The sequence below is a fragment of the Mytilus edulis genome, chromosome 3 (genome assembly GCF_963676685.1).
Source record: "Mytilus edulis chromosome 3, xbMytEdul2.2, whole genome shotgun sequence".
Taxonomy (NCBI): Eukaryota; Metazoa; Mollusca; class Bivalvia; order Mytilida; family Mytilidae; genus Mytilus; species Mytilus edulis.
In genome coordinates this window covers 96,972,310-96,995,375 of record NC_092346.1, presented here as the reverse complement: position 1 = coordinate 96,995,375, position 23,066 = coordinate 96,972,310, and the positions used below count along the sequence as shown (strand labels likewise).

The window sequence follows — 23,066 nt, the reverse complement described above, 5'->3', positions numbered from 1 at the left end:
TACAGAGGTTCACGGAACAAGAATGAGGATAGAACAGGTGTCAGATATGGAAATCCCAAATTATTTGATGACCCTGCATGTAATAACAAAATTTGAATGTGTTGGTAAATTCAAACGTCATACTAGCAATGTCGCTCTATTTATTTTATTCATTGCACTTATCTATTAGTACTCCTTCACATATAAATATTATAGATATATTTGTATGAAAGAACATCCTAGTCATTGGGTGACAAAGTCATAAATACTGAAAGGAAAACCAAATAAACTAAACTGAATTACTTATCATACTGTAATGTTGAAGGTGCACAACATTATAGAAAAAATATAATCAATAAGTAACAAAGATGTGTGAAATAATCAAAAATAATCCATGGACAGAATTCTGAAAAAAGTCTGTTTATCCTTTAATGTATTGCTTAGTCACCATACTTTTGTACTTTCTTATAACTACAATTATTCCTGATCATTTCAATTCTGACAATCAAATTTTGCAAATGATGAAAAATTAGATAATTTCAAATCATTTTTTCCCTCAACAAGTAAAGAGGCAAAAAAAAATGTGCCTGAAGAAAACAACTACAGGCTCTCAAGAGCCTGTATGTATCGCTCACCCGACTCTATTTGGGTTTTTGAAATCATATAGAAAAAGATAAAATTTGGCTACAAAGTAACAACACTTAGCCAGCACCTCATAAGGAAAGGAACATTCATGCTATGTTTGGTTTCATTCAATTCAGTGGTTCTCTAGAAGAAGACTTTTGTATGCATTTCCCATAGACTCCTATGTCTAAACTAAGCCCCCTGCTGGGGGCCATCTTGGATGATGGATCGTCTACAAAGTAACAATACTTGGTCAGCATCTCATAAGGAACATTCATGCTATGTTTGGTTTCATTCCATTCAGTGGTTCTCTAAAAGATAAAATTTGTATGTATTCCCATAGGGTTCTATGTTAAACTAAGTCTCCCCACTGGTGGCCATCTTGGATGTTGGATCTGTGACAAAGTAACAACACTTTGTCAGCATCTCATAAGGAACATTCATGCTATGTTTGGTTTCATTCCATTCTGTGGTTCTCTATAAGAAGACATTTGTATGTATTTCCTATAGGGTCCTATGTTAAAACAAGTCCCCTGCTGACGGCCATCTTGGATGATGGATCAGCTACAAAGTAACAACACTTGGTCAGCACCTCATAAGGAGCATTCATGCTATGTTTTATTTCATTCCATTCAGAGGTTCTCTAAAAGAAGACATTTGTATGTATTTCCCATAGGGTCCTATGTTAAACTAAGTCCACCGCTGGCAGCCATCTTGGATGATGGACCAGCTACAAAGTAACAACACTTGGTCAGCACCTCATAAGGAGCATTCATGCTATGTTTGGTTTCATTCCATTCAGTGGTTCTCTAAAAGAAGTCATTTGTATGCATTTCCCATAGGGTCCTATGTTAAACTAAGTCCCCGCTGGCAGCCATCTTGGATGATGGATCGGCTACAAAGTAACAATACTTGGTCAGCACCTCATAAGGAACATTCATGCCATGTATGGTTTCATTCCATTCAGTGGTTCTCTAGAAGAAGTTCAAAATGTAAAAAGTTAAATACGACGACGGACGCCAAGTGATGAGAACAGCTCACTTGGCTGAGCTAAGAGTAGTAAAAAGCATTTCATAAATAAAAAATCCATATTCACCTCTTTAGATTTCTCTCTTTGTCAAATTTTCCTTTATTTATGACATTATTCCCAGTCTCTAACACCTGTGCTGCTAATTTCAAAATGCGTCCTTGAACCTGGCTTGGTAACTTTGCTATCAGTGGTCCAAACATCCAAACACTGTCTTTATCCATCTTTACTCTATAAGAAAGAAAGAAAATATCAATAAGATATATCACTTATAAAAGAAATATCTAAACTGCAATTATTGTTAAGCTTTTCATTTGCCAGAAAAACAAAATCTAATCAACTGTGCATGCAGGTCAAAATCTAATCAACTATGCTTGCAGGCCAAAATCTAGTCATCTTTGCTTGTTGGTCAAAATCCTATCAACTTTGCCTCATGTCCAAAATCTACAGGCAACTTGCCTGAAGACTATACAACCTCAGATAACAAATAATTTTTCCATATGTGTAAGATAAACTGCTAACACATAGAACTTGAAAAACTTGTAGGAAGATATTCTAAGTAGTGTATATATTAATAAATCCCTTCGATCACCAACATTTGACTACCTTGCTAGTTGTATGACCCGATGGTAAGTAATACCTGTTTTGTTGTTCTGGTTCCATTATCATGCTGTAGGTGGAGGGTTTATTTGTCTCTGTCTGTTGGTGCAGTAACTCAATAGTCCCTCTTGCTACTTGATCCAAAATGTAATTGGTTTCCTAAAAGATAAACAACATTATTCTATATTGGAATTATTTTAGTAGGTTTCTCTATATGAATTGGATTTTGAATAAAAAAGCATATTCACCTGAGAAAGTGTTATTCACTGCGCTAAACGTCACACGCTTTTACATGCAACGTTATGGTAAAATGTTTCGTGTAAAATTTGTTTTGGTATATGTTTGTCATTAAATACATTTTCTTTTCTCGGAATATAGTGAATATCATTTTTTCAAAAGTCAATAAAACCGCATATTTACCTCATCAAAAGACAGTAATTGTATAATATTCTTGTTTTGTCTTTATTTTGTTCTCATTTTCCATTCTAATACAATTTGTGAAACTGCTTTATTTGATATTAAATGACCCAGAAAATTATAACAGTCTGAAGATCAAGTAGAAGAAAACATGAAACTCTCAAAATTTACAAATATTGGAACATCTAGTGATAAATAATTTGCACATATAACTTTAAATGAAAATAACACTGTTGGAAGACCAATTGTCAAACAACATGCAGACTAATTCAAAAGTTAGAAAATCACTTGTCATTAACATGAACAGTCAATTATATCTGTACACTATGCTAACTCCTACTTCTAATTCAAAGTATCAGAAGACAAGGAAGTATTTGTCTGATCTATACAAAAAGTGCCTACAAATTGCACAGTCAAATTACACACTAAGTATGAAGTCCTTTTGATCAGTAGTACTGGACAAATGAGTGACAATAATATTAAGTTTATTCAACATATTAACTAATTTGAAGAATTCTGCGAGTATGAAGTTGTCATCTAAAATATTTGATTATCCCCCTCACTTAACAACCCATCACTACCATGATGATACCAAATGTCATTTTGTTCATTATTACCTGAGAAAAGTGTGACAAAAATAAGTTTTGGAAGAACAGATGAACAATGATTGCAATTTAGCCCTCACTCCAAGATCACAAAATGTGCACACTTATTTATAGCTGTAGAGTTGTCTGCTTTAATGGGATGTCAATACAATTTATCACTACAAAGAGTATGTCCAAGATGGATCTGATGCAGACAGAGCAATACATATCTCCTAAGAAGACACTCCTAGGAGCCTGAATCACTCACCCACCTGGGGAAAATCTGCAACATTTAATCATAAGAAACAGTGTCAGACAACATTCACACAGTTTGATTGTGACCAGGTTTTATCCCTGATTTTAAATCACATCTCTTATAAAAGGAATTATTCAGACAAAAGGCCTAAATTGATTGGTGATTATTTTAGCTGTTTACAGTTTCTCTGTTTTGCATGAACTTGCTTGGTCGTCCTGTACTGCTAATCATCTGGTCATATAAACAAGTGAATACCAGACTTAGTAATGCCCAGATTTATAAAAGACTTCTCATGAAGATAAAAAGTCCTTGCATGCTTTAAACTTCACTTCTTACAACAAAATTCAGGCCACTGTTGTCAATGTTCCAGTCCCTATTGCTTGCAGACTTTGAGGATTGTGATAACCCTAATCATTCAATTTGTCAATCAGTCACGCTTTTCTTCTTATACAGTCTAAGATTAAAGAACCTTCTTGCATATTGAAATTTTTCCATAATGATGACAATTTTAACTATACTGACATATAGACAGAGAAATATAACTCAAAAGTTCCTAAAAAGCTTGAAATTTTCGTGTTTGAAATGCTCCATTTCATTATAATCACAAGAAATAATGATTTTCATTTGGAATCCAACAATTTTTTCAACCACACTTTTCACATAATTGGGTTTAAGCAACAGTCAAGATCACGCAAATGGAACAAGACATCAAAATTGGGAAGTGCATTCCTTAATTGTGAAAATAAACATGAATGTAATTGTAGATCTTGTTTGCTGGTCATTTTCACTATTTCAAAATTAAAATTCCCATTTCATAGGCAAAAGTTGAAAAATATGTTCTCCGTCTCTGACAAACTCATGGTAGTTGAGTTTGACCAGTTGATAATCCTTCTGCTTCAATTTAAGATAGAAGGCAGACAGACTCTGTATTACTTACTTTTTTTCTATTTTAACCTCAATGTCATATTTTTACCTATGGAATTCTAAGTAGAGGACATGCCACACATTATTGTTACCTAGTTTTAAAACATTGGACTATGTGGTCAAAGAGAAGATTTTAAAAGAAATTTAAGAGCACATAGACGACAGACGCCAACTGATGGCATAAGTTCACATGGCCTAATACAAAGAGCAAGATATAAGACTACCAGTATATTAGATTGCTAACTTGCCTGTTATAGATACCTATTCATATTTTGTTACAACAATCAGCAATAGTTCTATACAATTATTTTTATGAAAAATGACTTATGATGTAAACTTAATTTACAATTACAACCTGTATTCTAATCAAGTCTATAAAATCTAAAATTCAAGGCATAAAATCAAATCAAAGAATATAAAACTGGAATTCAAATAAAATTTTACCAGAAGTCTAAAAGATATAATTTAAATTTACTCATCCAATATAAAGATACCAATCTTTATAAAAAAACAAATCATAAAATAAAGAGCATTTGATATTAAACTAAATACTATTTAATTCCCCACATTATCATTAAACATCAAAACATCCAATCTACACAGTGAAACATTAATTAAAAAAATTACTAACACAAGTTCACAGCACTCTAAAACCTGATTAATGTGCAAGAATTACTCAATGTGTTGAACAGGTACTTTAGGAATGAGGTAATAACCTGCCTGATTGGTGAATTGTGCTAAAAATAAAAAGTGTAGCCTTCATCCACAAACTTGAAAATCAGTACTTTTTAAATAAATGTCTCAACACTAGAACTTTCTTTTTACCAAAAATACAACAGTTTAGTAATATTTTTATGACTGTCTTAAAAAACCTTAATTTGTGTAATGGCATTCTCAGTTTTATCAGCAGTTAGGGCTTTAAAGTAAAGTTTTACAACTAAAATTCATAACAAATATTCAAAATGGAAAGTTAGTAGCCATGAATGGTAAACGGTGAACAGTGTTAATTTGTATAACAGCCTTTCTGGTACATTTTGTTTTGGTTTTGTATATAAATCATGCCATTAGTTTTCTTGTTTTATATTTGTAATTTTGGGACCTTTTATAGCTTGCTACCTCATGTTCTATCTCGTTGAATTTTATGACTAAGTATAACCACATCAAAACCTTGGTTAAGTTTGATAATCAAATAAAATGAATGTGCTATCTTGGTGACAATAATTATTATGAGATATATTGTAAGTCCTTTCACTGTTATCCTGGTAAAAAACCATATATGAGATATTTTTTCAACTCCCCTCCTGAAGAATTTGATCACCATTTCAGAATTTTCTGAGAATCAAAACTCATCCATAATTTTGTTGGGTAGAAACATTCATTTGAAGAGGATCTGACAAAAACAGAAGGTGCTAGCATGGTGACAACAAAGTGATTACAAACAGACAGGATTAAAACATTACTCTCTCCATAACTTGTTGTTAGGGGGTATAATTACACTGAAGGGTCCAAATGAAATCCCTCAAATACTTGACTTTAGTTATAAACTATGCAAGTATTATAGTTTTTAAGACACCAACTTGGAAGAATTCATGAGCACTTTCAGCCACAAAATTATGTTCCCAACAAAATACATATTTTAACTGAACCTGATTGTGTAAGCTTGAAACTATTAACTAGAATTGATACCTAATAAGAATTATACTTCCACATTATCATAAACTCAACTGAGAGTGAAAATATAATTTTACAAACAAAACAAATTTTATAACACTACATGTAATAATATCTACAGTAAAACCTTTGAATATAAGCAATAAATGCCATTACATAAAGTAAGATGATAAGACAGATTATATACATGTTTTGTGAGGGAAAATGTGTACAATATAAATAGACTATAATTATCACAGCTCAATGATGACAGCTAAAAGGCAAAAATTTGTTCCAGAAATTTAAAAACTACTGGTTTCCAGTTTACTGGTGAAAGTTTTCTTCCATCCAAACGTAGAACCTATTTTTGTCTATCAGCTGTCAATGTTTTTACTCACTGCCGTTACAGAACTGCTTTTCTTGACCAGGGACTTGTCAGATTGTGATGATGGAGGGTCCAACAAGAAATAGAGAAATTGGTATATTCATAAATCATATCATTTTATTCAATTTTATTACTTACTACTTTTAAGAGACATCCAGACTTGAGACATACATGTTACTGTAGTTATCAGACCTAGATTGCATTGGTTATAGGGATGGAACAGGGAATGCAACAGGATTGAAATCGGATTATCTCCCCTTTATCAGAAAAATATAAGAGGAATGAGTATGAGGACACTAATGCCCCTGCACAAGCTTTGCAATTTTCCAAGTTAAAAATGGGCATTACTTCTGATCAGATATTGACTCATTGTCAGAACTCAGTGTGCATGTTGTAGTTTTTAGCATTGTTTTGGCGTTTCATGAAAATGAAAAACGAGTTTGTTTGTGTGGAAAAAAAAATAGTGAAATTTTCAAAACTATAAAGGGCATAACTTCAGAACAGTAAGTGATATAACTGCCAAACTTCAAACTCTTGTCTGCTTGTTTTGGTTCTTAGAATTGTGTATGAGTTTCATAAAGTTTGCAAGAGGCAAACTTAAGTTAACAAGTTGAAAAGAAAATGGAACAGACAGACATAAGAGTGGTCAAGGGTAACATGTAATATTTACAATGGAACAAACATACATAAGGGTAGTCAAGGGTAACATGTAATATTTACCCCTGTTGTCTACAGTGGGGCATAAAAATAAATTAAATGTAATAGCTATTTAACAAATGTATTATATACATGACTGATACATAAGTAAAGTATAACTAATATAGAAAGTCTGGATGTCTCTATTTCTAGAAGTTTGCTATGGCTTTTAGCTCAAAAGTAGGAGACTTAACATGTACTATTCAAACTGTAAATTGAATTCAATGAATTCAAATTGTCCTACTTAGTATGAAAATGTAACACTCTCAAATTTTCTTAAATTGATTCAAACTAATTTTTTTTTACTTTCTAAGCTATAACTTTTATGCCTGTTTTATTTTATATATTTACCTCCTTATTCATGGGAAATGTATTTCTTAACCCTTTTTTTGTGAGCCAGACACTTACAAGCTTGATGGTAATTAAAACATTGAGAGTGTTACAAATAATCAAGTGGCTAGCAACCTATAGTCAACGATCCTCAGAAATAGGTTGTTGGTGCTAAGTTATGTTAACTGTGGTTCCAGCTTGATTTCTTTTATACAAAGACTGCATATCAAAAAGATTATTTAGTGTTCTACATTGAAGACAATGAAATTGATTAAATTTGTAATCTATTTGATATAATGTAAAATTTAATATAGGGGAAATCTTATTTGTAATCCAAAACTGTTCTTTCAGAAATTAACACAACCATTTATCAAAGTAAATACAAGTAAAAATGTAAGATCTTATAAATGGGATAGAACAAATTTTGTGAAGTAAAATCACTACTGAATTTATGAAAGGGAGTTTTCATGAATGGAAGTTTTTATTAATCTGGTATAAATGTCGCATTATTCTCATTAATAAAAACATCGTAATAATGTCTGAATTTACAGTATAAGGAACTAGTAACTAAATACTAAAAATATTAAAAATTTACATACAAATATCAATAGTAGGAATGTTTCACTAAATACATCTCTATACCTTATAATCAAAATAATTAATCATCCTTTTCTTCAAACATCATAAATTGATTTCAAACTATTTGACATAGAACGAAACCATAATACATGGCAAATTGTTCACGTTTTCCCGTCTGATTAACAATTTTTTTGTTAAATATAAAATTTAGTATCAGCTCAAGAAGTCTGCATTGCTCACCTGGCATATATGTGTAATTAAAGTAACTACTGTTTCACTCAGATTTCAGGAAACTTTGGGCTTATGCAAGTTTACTTCAGATATCAGCTCAAAATCTACATGAAGGTTGACAATTGGGGAGAAAATTGTTATTTTCATAAAATTGTCTGTCCAATGTCCATAAATAGATCAAAACCAGGTGAACTGACTTAACCTAGTTACACAATCATAAAGCAATTATTTGCTGAATATCTGGAAGGAGGTTTATGGAGCCAAAAGGTTGTCAAATACTTGCTATAAAAATATATGAACTGGAATAAAACTCAGATGTAACCTATAACTATCATACTATAAATTAGGCAAATATATGAAGCAAATTAAATGTAGCAGGGGAAAAAAGCCTGTTTCTTGCAGCCATGTTGGTTTTTAAGCAATATCATCAGAATATAAGGAAGTGACTTTACTATTAATTTTATACCAATTATCCCCATGGTTTGAGACAATAAATATATTGAATAGTTGATGACCCCAGCCAGATAAGAGACAGATAGACAAATGATGAGAAATTCTTAGTGTGTTCCTTAAAGTCAGGTGAGCAGCTAAAATCTTTTTGATGATAAAAATAAGCTATGATCTTAGATGTTATATAACCTTACTGATATAGCACTACACTGTTTAAACATTAGCTGTAGTTCCAGAGCACAGACTCTAAAGTCCCATAGATTCAGATTCTGGAGAACTCTATGAATGTTCTGCTTTGTTTCCATGTCAGCTCCATCCACTTGGTTAGGAACACCATTAGGGTAACAGATCATATGCAGAATTTGCTGAGCCTGAAATAAATTAGAAAGGAAACAATCAATAACTATCCATTTTGTTAGTAAAGAAAGAACAACTCTGATATTTTGTCCAATAGCTTTCATATTTGAAGAACATTTGTGAAACACATTTTATTATATTATCCTACCACTTTATTTCTGCAAAAGGAGTTATGGTCCTTCAATACTTCATGTTTCCACAGATGTCAATATCTTATGAGTATTTACCCATACCTCGTATTTACGAGGACATTATAAAGATGTTTATATTATGTTCATGGTTTATGTTATTAAATGATATTTAAACCAGCCATCGGCTCTGTCGTGTGGTATTGCCTTTTACTATTTCTTGTTATTATTATTATGAGAATAATATGTGGTTTTGATAAATGGGTATTAACGGAAGAAGAAATAGATAAAAACTTCAGAGATGTTTGTTTATGGGTATTTGAATCTCTTTAGAGAAAACTGTTTGTTTAAAGGTATTTAAATCTCTTCAGAGAAAACTGTTTGTTTTAAGGTATTTGAATCTCTTTAGAGAAAACTGTTTGTTTTAAGGTATTTGAATCTCTTCAGAGAAAACTGTTTGTTTAAAGGTATTTAAATCTCTTCAGAGAAAACTGTTTGTTTTAAGGTATTTGAATCTCTTCAGAGAAAACTGTTTGTTTAAATGTATTTAAATCTCTTCAGAGAAAACTGTTTGTTTTAAGGTATTTGAATCTCTTTAGAGAAAACTGTTTGTTAAAAGGGAATTTGCATCTCTTTAGAGAAAACTGTTTGTTTAAGGGTATTTAAATCTTTTCAGAGAAAACTGTTTGTTTTAAGGTATTTGAATCTCTTTAGAGAAAACTGTTTGTTTAAGGGTATTTGAATCTCTTCAGAGAAAACTGTTTGTTTAAGGGTATTTGAATGGATGGATTATTGGTATAGATTTCCTTAGATAGAATTTTCCATGCTTTTTTGAAAACTATTATTAAGAATTCTTTTTGTAAATTCATTGGGGTGTAAAAGCTTGGACCAAAGTACATTTTGCATGTAGGGCAGGAGCGCTTCATTCTAAAAATGTGCCCACGGTCAGCACTTTTACAACCCTAAGAAATTACAAAAAGAAGCATTCAATACTTATAATTACATTTTTTAGCTAGGATCATGAAAACACAATTTCTGTCAAGTTTTTCTTTAATTCACCTGTGCACACTATTGCAGGACCTTGTGTCATCATGATGTTACATTTCATTGTGTAATGAATGTCAATTTCAGAAGGACGAGAGATTGATCTTAGCCAATCAAAATAATTTATCATAAAGGAAACATTCATTTTCATGCTTACAAGTCGTGCAAAATTGCCCAAATTTGCAGAGATTGTTCATGAAAAAACACTTTTTTTGTTAGTAGCAAGAAATCAATGAGTTAGAATTTTTATATAAAATATGAGAAGAAAGAATTTGAAATATGCTTTAAGAAAATACAAAGAAAATATGGTGTCACCGACCTTCTTTAATTGCTACAAGTAAAAATTGAAAAGTTCTCTATTATTCCTTTATAAATATTTTACCATTTGAGTTATCTCCTCTCAAATGGCTAAGCTGACAATTTTATTTGAACAAACACAAACATTTGGTATCTGATAATTTTATTTGATCAATGTACAATGCAATGAATCGCCTATCTTTTTCTATTTCAATATACAGTCTAACCGAATAATCGCCGTTCTTTCTCAAAATTTGCAGATTTAATCAAAGAACTATACCTATTATGATCTGTTATTTTACAATACAAGTTGGCATTATACAGTTATCTACCTTAAATGAAGGTATTTTGTTCTGAATAGTTGAGCATTTAACTGACCTGTTTATTGGACAACATTTGATCAAGGAGTAAGTCTGAACTAAGAACAGCATCGGGGTCTTTTAGGAATTTCTCCAGTACCCATTCCTGGCCACACATTTCCTTCATCGCATGTCGGGCAAAATCACTCAGTGACGACTCTTTACCTTTCCATTTCGATGTGCTAAATAAATATATCACATACTATAACATTTAATGATTCATTTTATACTTTCTAATAATGTAAGATTGTGGGTAAAAAAACCCATATTGGAATAGTTATCAAAGGTACCAGGATTATAAGACAGTTTTTAATCTTACTGGGAAACAAAACCAAGACTTGAATTAGTAAAGTTAAAGTCATCATGTTTAACATTTTACAAACAGGTATCTAATTTGAACAGAGACCACCAGGGATCTGATGTCACAAAAGATCTGGTATCAATAAGACATTGTGTATCAATAAGACATTGTGTACCAATTAAACATTGTGTATCATACACAATAAGACATTGTGTACCAATAAAACATTGTGTATCATACACAATAAGACATTGTGTATCAATAAAACATTGTGTGTAAATGTACATACCCAAGCATCATGTCTACATCATCATCATCTCCAATACTATTAAGTAATGAACTGATAATATCTCTTTCATTCATACTGTCTTTCTTTCCTCCAGATTTACTTCTATTCTCGTCACTACACAAGTCACCTGTAATCATAAGATGATTGTTTATATTTCAGATTTTCCAGAAATAATACAAATTTTCCACTGTGAGTTATGATATGAAGCTTTTTGCCAAGTGAGTAGAGGAAACAAGTCCAAAAAGTGGTTGTCGTTTGTTGATGTCGTTCATAAGTGTTTCTGATTTCTCGTTTTTTTTTATATAGATTAGGCTGTTGGTTTTCCTGTTTGAATTGTTTTACACTAGTTATTTTGGGGTCCTTAAGCTTGATGTTTGGTGTGAACCAAATTATAAATGTAAGATAACTTTTTATACATTATGACTTGGCTTGAGAGTTGTTTCATTGGCACTCATACCACATCTTTTTGTTTCTATTCATTTTTTCTAGAGCTACTGATATTTTAGAATATCAATATCAATATGATGAAAATCTGATTTTTTATTTTTTCTGATTGTATTTTTGTTTTTCTTCATAGAATAGATACTTTTTCTTCGTTTAACATCAAAACTGGAATGAGACTTGATAAATTTGGTTCATTAATGTCAACTAGATGGTGTACATCAGAAACTTTAAAGTGCAAAGTGTGTTTACTTTAAGCGGTACATTTTGAGAAATCCCACTGACAAACAGTATAATTAAAAGCTAGGAATGCAAATTATTTTTCCCTCCTGTATCCATACACACAGAGATCACATACTTACTTAGAACTAACATAGCTTTGAGTACAGCTAAAACAGGTCCTACAGATATACTGTCATGGGCTGCTATCAACAGGTGCTTGTCACATGATGACTTGATGTTGCACACATTAGCCTTGCCATAATTACCACACCAAGAGAAAGTGTTCATGTCAGATGTTTTAAACAATCTTAACAATATTTGGCAAGTTAGTCTGGCTCCTGGTTCAGCATCTTGATCTCCTGAAGCTAAAACATCATTTAAATATAATTACATTAGATGTATGTTTCATTATAATACGTTATTCTGATTGGCTACACTGCAATCTCGCGTTATTCCTTGGTCAATTGCATTACACAATAAAATTTATCATTTATGATGACACGAGGTCCCACAATCAAGTGCACAGGTAAATAAAATAAAAACTTGATAAAAATTGTGTTTTCATGATCCTAGCTAAAAAATGTAATTATAAGTATTGAATGCTCCCTTTTGTAACTTCATAGAGTTGTAAAAGCGTTGACTGTGGGCACATATTTAGAATAAATGTACTTCGGTCAAAGCTTTTACACCATAATAAAGTTACAAAAAGAAGCATTCAATTCTTAAATAAAAGTTAAGGTATAGCTACAAGATTTGGCTAAAAGAATTACATGAAACATGAAAAGCTTAAACTACAAGGTGTTTTATATATATAAATCCCACATGGACTTCTGTTGTTTAATAGGTATAATTTAAATGAATGTTTCCACTAAAAATATCTAAAACGATTTTTTAGATATCATCAATGTTAACAACTCTTCTTTATTTAACACTAATAGTGTTTTCTTCTTTTGAATATGTTTGTGATGTTAAACCATCAACATTTAGTCCTCAATAGATAGAAAATAAGATCATTTCTAATCTAAAAAGTAGTAGAATGTGAAAAATGTTTTTGGTAACATTTATATAATTATATATATTGCAGTAAAGCCTTCAAAACAAAATTTTATTTAATGCATTTGTAAAAGTGAGCTTGACAAGAAAACAATTTAAAAATTCCATCCATAAAGAAAACCAACCTGTTTTTACTGCCAGCAGTGAGGGAAGTATTACATGAATAACTAAATCTTGTAGAGAGAAACAATGTCTGGCAACCAAAATAGTTGTAAATACAGCCAAGTTGTTGTGAATTGACATATCACTGACCTACAAATATATTCACAAATAATAAGGCCATGGTAAACAAATTTTCTGGTTCTAGCATACTGTTACTTGGGCAAAATATTTGCTAGCTTTTGTATTCCATTTCCATAAAAAAATATATTGTTCAACACATGTGTTGTTTGAATTTACCTACTTTTAAACTGGTAAAATATAGATAACTGTAACAGAGGTCAAAATGGTGAGGTTTTAATTAGTGATAATGAGATGTGCTCGGACAGATACAAGCATACCATCATGTGATCAAGGACATTATAAATAAATATTAAGTACCTTCTTTACTTAACTCATATTTACCCCTAATATACTTCATATCTAAGAGACACCACCCTGTTGATCCTTAAATGTTCTGACTTTTGTCTTCATAATTTTGAAAAATACATGCTACTATGTGGGGAGGGGTGGACTTTTCATTAATGCTTGATTTCAATCTATCTAGTGCTTTTTAAAAGTCATTTTCAGTGCCTTATGTGGGTCAAAAATGGCTTTTTGAGTTAGAATAAGCTAGTAAATATCTTAAAATTCTAACATGAAAACAAAGTAAGAATGAATTTAAAAGTCTTCTAAAATGCTATTTGTGGTGGAAAAATGTCATGATTAATAGGCAATCCATATCAAATTAATCAAAATAATTGGTAGTTCCAAATTCATACAGCAGTTCTTAAAAAGAGTGGAATGTTACTTGTTGGTTTATTATCCAAAAGGTTATTAAAACTCACTTCACATTGTGCTAAAACATCTATAAATCCACAACTATGATTGGATGAACAACATAATGACTGAAGAACTCCTAGCCAATCAGAACTCAAGGCATTATATCTAGCTGTAAGTTCAGCACATAAAATGGAAATCTCATTCAGTCTGAAATACATTTAAATCATACAGGGTTAATATATTTCAAGTTTACAACACTAAATAAGAAGAGAAATTTAATGCAATATCTAAATGCTACATACACTGTAATTGGACGATGTCAGCAGTCAATTCTACAATTGACCATCAAGAATCATTGGCAACTATGTTGCATACAGTATTCAACAATTCCTGTATAATTTGAACATTTTGATATTTTACAATGTTTTACCAGTATAGTATTAGAAAAGTGAATAATATATATGGTATTAAAAATGAGTTCTCTTTTAATCAATCCTTCAACAATCAATACTCTTATCTAATTGGTGTTGCCACCAACATGACAGATTTCTAATTGGTGTTGCCACCAACATGACAGATTTAATATGCTTCTCAAAGACTTATCTACTAAAAACAAGCTGTGATAGTTGTAGACCATTCTTTACAAAACAAATCTCTACAGATCTGTAACTATTGCCCATAGTGTCATATTATCTATTTTTTAATCACATGACAATCATGTGACTTACCTCTCTATAGATGGAGAATTACAAACATGGATGACAGCATTACACACAAAACTATAACGGTTAGCTGGAGTGTCTGTTAAATGTTTGATAACACTGGACTCATGTTGATGATGAGCTCTGTAAAGAGATCAATTCATCAGGTTCAACTACTGTTTTAATCATCTTATAACAACATTCTCTAATTATAAACAAATGATAAACATATAAGCAAAATATGAATTTGCTGACTCTGTTTTTCAGTTAATAAAATTTAGCAAGAGAAAAAGTGAACAAGTTTTTTACTATGAAAGGATAACAAACATTGAGAAGACTAGTCTAATCAATTTAAAGATATATGTTTTTGGCAAACAGGAAATTGTAAAACTGAAAATGTGTAAGTAACACTGCCACATTCTTTATGTACCAGTCCAAAAGTCAGGTGACTGTAGTTCAATAGTTGTCATAAGTTCATGTTGTTTATATTTGTTTTTCCTGAATTGTACTGTATAATGAGTTGTTTCGCATTTTCATTTCTTAGCCTTGTATAGCGGACTTTACAGTATGGATTTTTCTCATTGCTGAAGGTTGACTAATGACTCTAGTAGATATTTGTCTGATTATACCACACTGCCTTTTTTTTTTATATTACATGGTATAGTTTTACCAGGTGTAGCTTAGTGATATAAATCAAAAGGCTAAGATATGATGTTGCTACAGAATAAATGTGTCAATATATATTATAGATAGAATTAAGCTTTGGAGCATGGGTATCACTACCTATAAGGTATACAACTTACTTTGTATTATTTATAACATCTATCATAAATGAAGGATCCCATAAAGAATTGGATGCCAGTGGAGTAGTAGTAGCATACAGAGTCATCTTCATCTTACGGTGGGCATTTAGGAACATCTCAGAAAACTTCTCCTGTAATACCATAAATGAAGGTCTAAGCATTATAACAGATTAAACATTGTCGAAAAAAACCAATATGTAATAGGTATGATAGACCCATTGGTGGCCTTCGGCTGTTGTCTGCTCTATGGTCGGGTTGTTGTCGCTTTGACACATTCCCCATTTCCAATTTTATGTAAACTGAAGGTAATTATGAGACAGAAATTTGAAAATATGATCACCTTTCAAAATAAAATCTAAAAATAAAAGATCTGTAAAAAACAATTTAAATTGTATTTTTAAGAAAGTTTTTTGTATCATAGTGAACAATTTTAATAACAAATATTTGAAGTCAATAGTCATGTTTATAACTTACAACAAGGTAACAACAGGAGCTATAAGCATCATATAGATAGGCCAGTATACAACGTTCTGATGAGGAGCAGTCAGCAGGGTTATACACATTCTTCACTACACCAATCAAACTGTAAATAAATATCACATGGCATAACATAAGATATGTGCACATCTTTACAATCATTTATTATCATCTTACACATCATTTTTTCCTGTAACAAATAATCAGGTTTAAAAGAGAACTTTGCATTTCAAATTTCTGGTTTATTCATTCAAAGTTGAGTATCTAAATAAAGTAAGGCTTTGATAAGTATAACACTGTAAGATGGAGACTTACTAAGTACAAAGTCCAACCAGTTTGAAGACGTTTTGTACAAGTTCACTTATCAATAGATACATAATGGTTTACAATACATCCAAAAGGCACAGCACTTTAACAATAAGTTATTGATTTATTTCCTATTAGCTGCCCTACAATTAGTGTCTGTTTGAACAGCCATTACATCTATTTTAGATATTATTATTATTGAACATAACATGTTTGGATGGCCTTACCCTTCAAATGCTTGTATAGTCAGATCATTAGACACCAGTAGATAGGCATGATATTTTCTAAACACACCAACAATACAGAGACATAGAGATGTAGTGTAGCTTCCTCGTAAGGCCGACTTCAGTTCTACTAACTTGTCATCTGCACTACTCAGATCTTTTAATAGCTGAAATCAGATAATATGAATCATAAATAACAAATGTAAATATCTGATGAAAAAAGTCCACTTATTATTCTCTCAGGCAGCTGAAGAAAAACTAATTGTGACTTATTTGCATTCTTGTTAATATTTTTACACTTGCATACATGTGCTTGTAGGTAAATAAAAAGGTGTGTGCACTCAAAAAATTAAACCTCCAATCCCACAATACTCTTTAAATAAAACTAAGTAGACTTGGTATAATTTCAAATGAGACAACTCTCAACAGGAGTGAATTAATGTAAGTACAAGAGGCTGTCACAACGACAGCAAACCGGATTTATTTACATTTATTTGTGTCCTGGCAATATCACAAGAACCATTACTGATGAATGGTGAAAGTGAAAATCATCAGTATCAAATTTGACCTCCATTTTGTCATCAGTATCAACATTTTGAAATAATAATATTTGAAAAGCTTAGATTGAATGGTTCATGAGTAAATGCAACAACGTGAATGGAAACGCCATTTTACGATCTTTCAAGAACCATAACTCCTGAACAGTAAAAGTCAAAATCGTCATTATGGAACTTGACCTCTATTTTGTCATCAGTAACAACATATTAAAATTTCAAAAGCTTTGGATGAATGGTTCATGAGAAAATGCACGGACACGACGGGAAACACCATTTTTCAATCTTTCAAGAGCCATAACTCATGAACGGTAAAAGTCAAAATCGTCATTATTGAACTTGACCTCCATTTTGTCATCAGTAACAGCATATTAAAATTTCAGAAGCTTTGGTAGAACAGTTCATGCATAAATGCACGGACACGACTGGAAACTCCATTTTTCAATCTTTCAAGAACCATAACTCCTGAACGGTAAAGGTCAAAATCGTCATTATTGAACTTGACCTCCATTCTGTCCTCAGTAACAACATATTAAAATTTGGGAAGCTTTGGTAAAACAGTTCATGAGTAAATGCACGGACACGACTGAAAACTCCATTTTTCAATCGTTCAAGAACCATAACTCCTGAACGGTAAAAGTCAAAATCGCCATTATTGAACTTGACCTCCGTATAGTTGTCAGTAATAACATATTAAAATTTTAAATGCTTTGGTTGAACGGTTCATGAGTTAATGCACGGACAACATTTGATTGCCGCCTTTCAAGAACCATAACTCCTGAACGGTAAAAGTCAAAATCGCCATTATTGAACTTGACCTTCGTATAGTTGTCAGTAATAACATATTAAAATTTTAAAAGCTTTGGTTGAACGGTTCATGAGTTAATGCACGGACAACATTTGATTGCCGCCCGCCTGCCCGCCCGCCCGGCCGCCCGCCGTACATCCCCAAATCAATAACCGACATTTTTGTCACAAAAATCCGGTTAAAAATTGATAATCTCTCCATTAACATGTAGGACCTGGGTTATTATATATATATATTCCCCTATGCAAATTCTCAAGTGTTTTACAACAATATAAATTTTCATCAACAACCATCAAACCATTTAGGAAGAGTTATGCTTACAATGCAGCTAGGCAGAAGACAGATGGACAGGACGCAAGATACTGATTAATTCAAGCATCTACCAATAACACCTGATTGTGTCTTTCAACACTTTTCTTATTCATGTTATTTGTAAGCTTTTCATATATTGGTGACAAGGCTACAAATGTATTTGGGGAAATATTGACATAACATAGTCAACTCACCTGAACAGAAAATTCCAGCAAGCCATAAATATTACATGAATATTCCATAAGATCAATTAAGAAAGAAATATTCTCCACTAAAGGGAGGTAATCTGAGTTTTCATTCACAAATCCATTTATCTGTTCTAGAACAGCTGTCACACATGAATGAGTTACAACATGTTGATCATAATAGGATAGTTTCTGGAATTTGTTAAAAATCCCCTCAAAAATACTTTCAAAGTTTGTAGCAGACTGCACTGAACTGGCTTCACCCACTTCTTTATCTTTCTTCTTCTTATTTTTACCAAGATCTCCACTGCTGACATCAATACAATTCTTTTTGCTGAATAATCTTAATGTCTCTTTGGTCACTTTCTTGACAATATGTCTGGCCTCATCCCTAGCTTTACCTACACCATACAACACAGTCATCCTTTGGTTACATTCATGTGAGGACATTTCATCTTGAGGAATGGGGAAATGTTGAGCATACAACATGTGCCTTGATGGTCCTTTTGGTGTTTGTACAGATTCATGGTTTTGAACAGTTACCTGTTCCTTTTCAGACTTCACCGATTTCACTGAGGCTGTAAAAATAAATCATAATACATATATATCATTTTAGTGCCATCACATTTTGTATAACAGGGTTATTAAGGGGAATTACTCTTTATAGTGACTTGAGTAACACCAGTATCACTCAGATTACAATTCTACCTTGACATCTAAGTTTGTATTTAGCCTATAAAATACTTATTAAGCCTTGAGAATTGAAAGGTCAGTTTATCCCATTCATACAATAGAAGTTTACCTATGAGGGTCTTAAAGGGGTTTACAGAATAGAGAATACATGTAGTAGCAATAAAAAAAATATTGAATAGAGAAAATGATCAAAAGAATAACTGTGCAAAATAAAAGGTAACTTAGGTAACCGTAATGCACTACTGATAAAATAAATAATCAATGTACAGAATTAATAAATAATCTTGTAATAGAAAGACTAAATAGAAAAATCAATTTCATGAGAATTTTACAGAATGAGAGTTATTTTTCATAGCTAAAGAAAATGCCCTAAAAATTTAAAGAATACAGATATTAAAAAAAAACCATCCAGGTCCTCGCGTCATTTACATTCATGTCAAAATATAGGACACACCATTGTTATTCCAAGTCTAAACTATATATCTAGTCAAACTGGTTTTAAACTAGACATCTAGTCAAACTGGTTTGGTATAGCTGACTGTTTGCTCCTGCCCTAGATGTCTATTTCACAGTGACCTTATGTGTTTGTACTTTAATATTTTATTGATTTTCTGTTGGGACATGACCTAAACATGCTAAACAGTGGCATGAGATTTCAATTTAATAGGAATCAATATAATCTTTGAATTTATTTTATATGAACTGATATTGGTATGATAAATTAATATTTGGAATTTTAAATCCTGGATGACGATGTTGTTGTTATTCTTGTTCACATAATTATTTTTTTTTACCTTCAAAGCACATATAAAGATAGACAAATTTCGGCTCTCATTTGAAATATTTTGCAACTAAATAATTATTCGTTAGATTTTGGTGTAAAGAAGACAGTGTAATAGAAAACCTGAAAGTATATTCTATTTCTATAACAGTCAAGCAGATAGTTTTTTTATATCTAAAAAAAAAAAACCTACCATGTACAGGAATATGCAATTAAAAGGCATAAAATAACCCCAAAAATTCAACATAACACATTTTGAACAAGTAACTCAAGATGCACAAAGTTTAAGTATTGGTCAGAATATGGGGTTCTTTTGTACTTTGATAATATCACGATAACAATAGAGTGGCCTTAATTTTGGACAAGGTTAATGGCATGAAGCCAAATTTATCAACTCCTATTGTTCAATGGGGTAACCTGACCTTTCAATTCTCAAAGCTAAATAAGTATTTTTGTAGGCTAAATACAAACTTAGATGTCAAGGTAGAATTGTAATCCGAGTGATACTGGTGTTACTAAAGTCACTATAACACTCATTGTCAAAACCTTATTTTGAATGCATTGTATTCAAATTGAAAGATTTTGTCAAGTGGTACTTTAATTATCATCTGGAAACCAAAATAAAATCTAATTGTTAAGTTATCCAAGGGGAAATATGTTTGACAGAACCAATAATGTTTAAACCATTGCAACTAGTGAATGGACTAATATTACATCACTATACAGACTAGTGAATGGACTAATATTACATCACTATACAGACTAGCGAATGGACTAATATAACATCACTATACAGACTAGCGAATGGACTAATAGTACATCCCTATACAGACTAGCGAATGGACTAATAGTACATCCCTATACAGACTAGCCAATGGACTAATATTACATCACTATACAGACTAGCCAATGGACTAATAGTACATCACTATACAGACTAGCGAATGGACTAATATAACATCACTATACAGACTAGCGAATGGACTAATAGTACATCCCTATACAGACTAGCGAATGGACTAATAGTACATCCCTATACAGACTAGCCAATGGACTAATATTACATCACTATACAGACTAGCCAATGGACTAATAGTACATCACTATACAGACTAGCGAATGGACTAATAGTACATCATTACATCACTATACAGACTAGTCAATGGACTAATATTACATCACTATACAGACTAGCGAATGGACTAATATTACATCACTATACAGACTAGCGAATGGACTAATATTACATCACTATACAGACTAGCGAATGGACTAATATTACATCACTATACAGACTAGCCAATGGACTAATATTACATCACTATACAGACTAGCCAATGGACTAATATAACATCACTATACAGACTAGCCAATGGACTAATATTACATCACTATACAGACTAGCCAATGGACTAATATTACATCACTATACAGACTAGCGAATGGACTAATATAACATCACTATACAGACTAGCGAATGGACAAATATTACATCCCTATACAGACTAGCGAATGGACTAATATTACATCACTATACAGACTAGCGAATGGACCAATATAACATCACTATACAGACTAGCGAATGGACTTATATTACATCACTATACAGACTAGCGAATGGACTAATATTACATCACTATACAACTTTCCACATTGAAATGGGTATAACAAACTTTTAATCTTACCAGGTTGTTCTGGACTAGTCTTCTGTTCTTCCTTAACCACGGGACCAAATAAACTACCAAAGTCACTGTCCATGTGAATATCAAAGTCAATCTTTATATCTTCTTGTGGCTGTTTAATAAAGAATACAATCATGATCAATCTAGATCTTTACATCATAATGTCAGATCAGTGCAAAAACTTGTGTGGTTTGTTACTAATTTGCCATTGCCAACCTTAAATAAATCTTTTTTTAATTTGAATTCTTGATGCTTTATAATTAATAAAGAATTGGAACTTATAATCAGGAATATATACCATTGCCCTTGTTGTTTCGGAATCAAAATTATGGATCCTTGTAGGGATCTAATGCCAGGGTTTAAATTCTAAGCCTAGGAGTTAAGGAAATAAGCAGACATTCAGGTGGTGGAAATATACAGGGATGGAAGACAGAAAACAAATTTACTGTAAAATGGATGACAAAAAAATAATAAACAGTAAAATAGATGTCAGACGAAAAATTAATAGTAAACAACAATGTCCCTAATAAAACATGTGACATTGCTTTCCTTGTCACATAATTTTGTTGTAAAGTGTTGATTTAAAGTTGCAAAACCCACATAAAACAAAGTGTTGAATAAGTTGTTTAAAAATAACTAAAGATCTGTACAAGTGATGCTAACCCAAATTTGTTATTCCCATTTATAAAGGGGCATAACTCTAGATAGGTAAAAGTGACACCACCTAAATTCAAACTTTATCTGTATTTTGTAGTAATAAGCAAAGTTTCAAATCATGGGGTTGAGGCAAACTAAAGTTAGACAATGGAAGCCAATTTCAGGATAAATGCACACACAGACGGATAAGGGTGAAACTTATTGCCTCTCTGCTAGTACATGGCATAAAAATATTAATAATAAGATTCTTGTACTGACATTGCTGTTTTTATTTGATTGCCTTATATATCTATGTAATATGAATAAAAGAAGATGTGAGGTACCCCTATACATAATTGAGACCGCAACCCAATGACAAAAAATAACCGAGGGACATCTAGAGGGACACTTATAGGGTTCAACAATAGACATTTGTCTGTACATTATGCCATGCTAATAATAATCCAGCCCATAACAGTTGTAGATAAATTGAGTAGAAACTATCAAAGATCTTATCATTATTAAAATATGGCAAGATATAAGATATGACAACTGACGAGGTTCTTTTAAACATCTTTATGATTGGTTAAATTTTTATATGTATTTAAAGCCTTAATTTCATTTCATATTTATTGGAAAGTTCTGTAATTTTTTATTTTTTTTAAGTGCTTCATAATAAATATCTAGTAAAAAAAGATTTAAAATTTTTACATGTTGAATTGAAAATGTGTATTCTTATGGAAAATATCGAGAAATTTAA

The 23,066-nt window shown here is 31.7% G+C and overlaps 1 protein-coding gene across 12 annotated transcripts in view; it reads right to left on the bottom strand.

Moving 5' to 3' along the window:
- The window catches only part of LOC139517869 (mediator of RNA polymerase II transcription subunit 12-like protein), a 74,401-nt gene that overhangs the window by 35,195 nt on the left and 16,140 nt on the right, over positions 1 to 23,066 (bottom strand). For 6 of the 12 annotated variants that reach the window (XM_071309351.1, XM_071309352.1, XM_071309347.1 and 3 more), the window contains 14 exons: positions 21,674 to 21,782; positions 18,524 to 19,092; positions 16,659 to 16,822; positions 16,123 to 16,231; positions 15,649 to 15,779; positions 14,873 to 14,989; positions 14,210 to 14,351; positions 13,349 to 13,475; positions 12,311 to 12,535; positions 11,508 to 11,634; positions 10,937 to 11,099; positions 8,927 to 9,103; positions 2,271 to 2,389; positions 1,700 to 1,861 (listed from right to left, as the gene is read on the bottom strand). In XM_071309351.1, the coding sequence (XP_071165452.1) occupies positions 1,700 to 1,861; positions 2,271 to 2,389; positions 8,927 to 9,103; positions 10,937 to 11,099; positions 11,508 to 11,634; positions 12,311 to 12,535; positions 13,349 to 13,475; positions 14,210 to 14,351; positions 14,873 to 14,989; positions 15,649 to 15,779; positions 16,123 to 16,231; positions 16,659 to 16,822; positions 18,524 to 19,092; positions 21,674 to 21,782 (2,441 nt within the window). Of the gene's footprint in view, positions 1 to 1,699; positions 1,862 to 2,270; positions 2,390 to 6,459; positions 6,523 to 8,926; positions 9,104 to 10,936; positions 11,100 to 11,507; positions 11,635 to 12,310; positions 12,536 to 13,348; positions 13,476 to 14,209; positions 14,352 to 14,872; positions 14,990 to 15,648; positions 15,780 to 16,122; positions 16,232 to 16,658; positions 16,823 to 18,523; positions 19,093 to 21,673; positions 21,783 to 23,066 lie in introns of all 12 variants that reach the window. The other 6 variants (XM_071309340.1, XM_071309343.1, XM_071309345.1 and 3 more) reach the window with 2 other exon arrangements.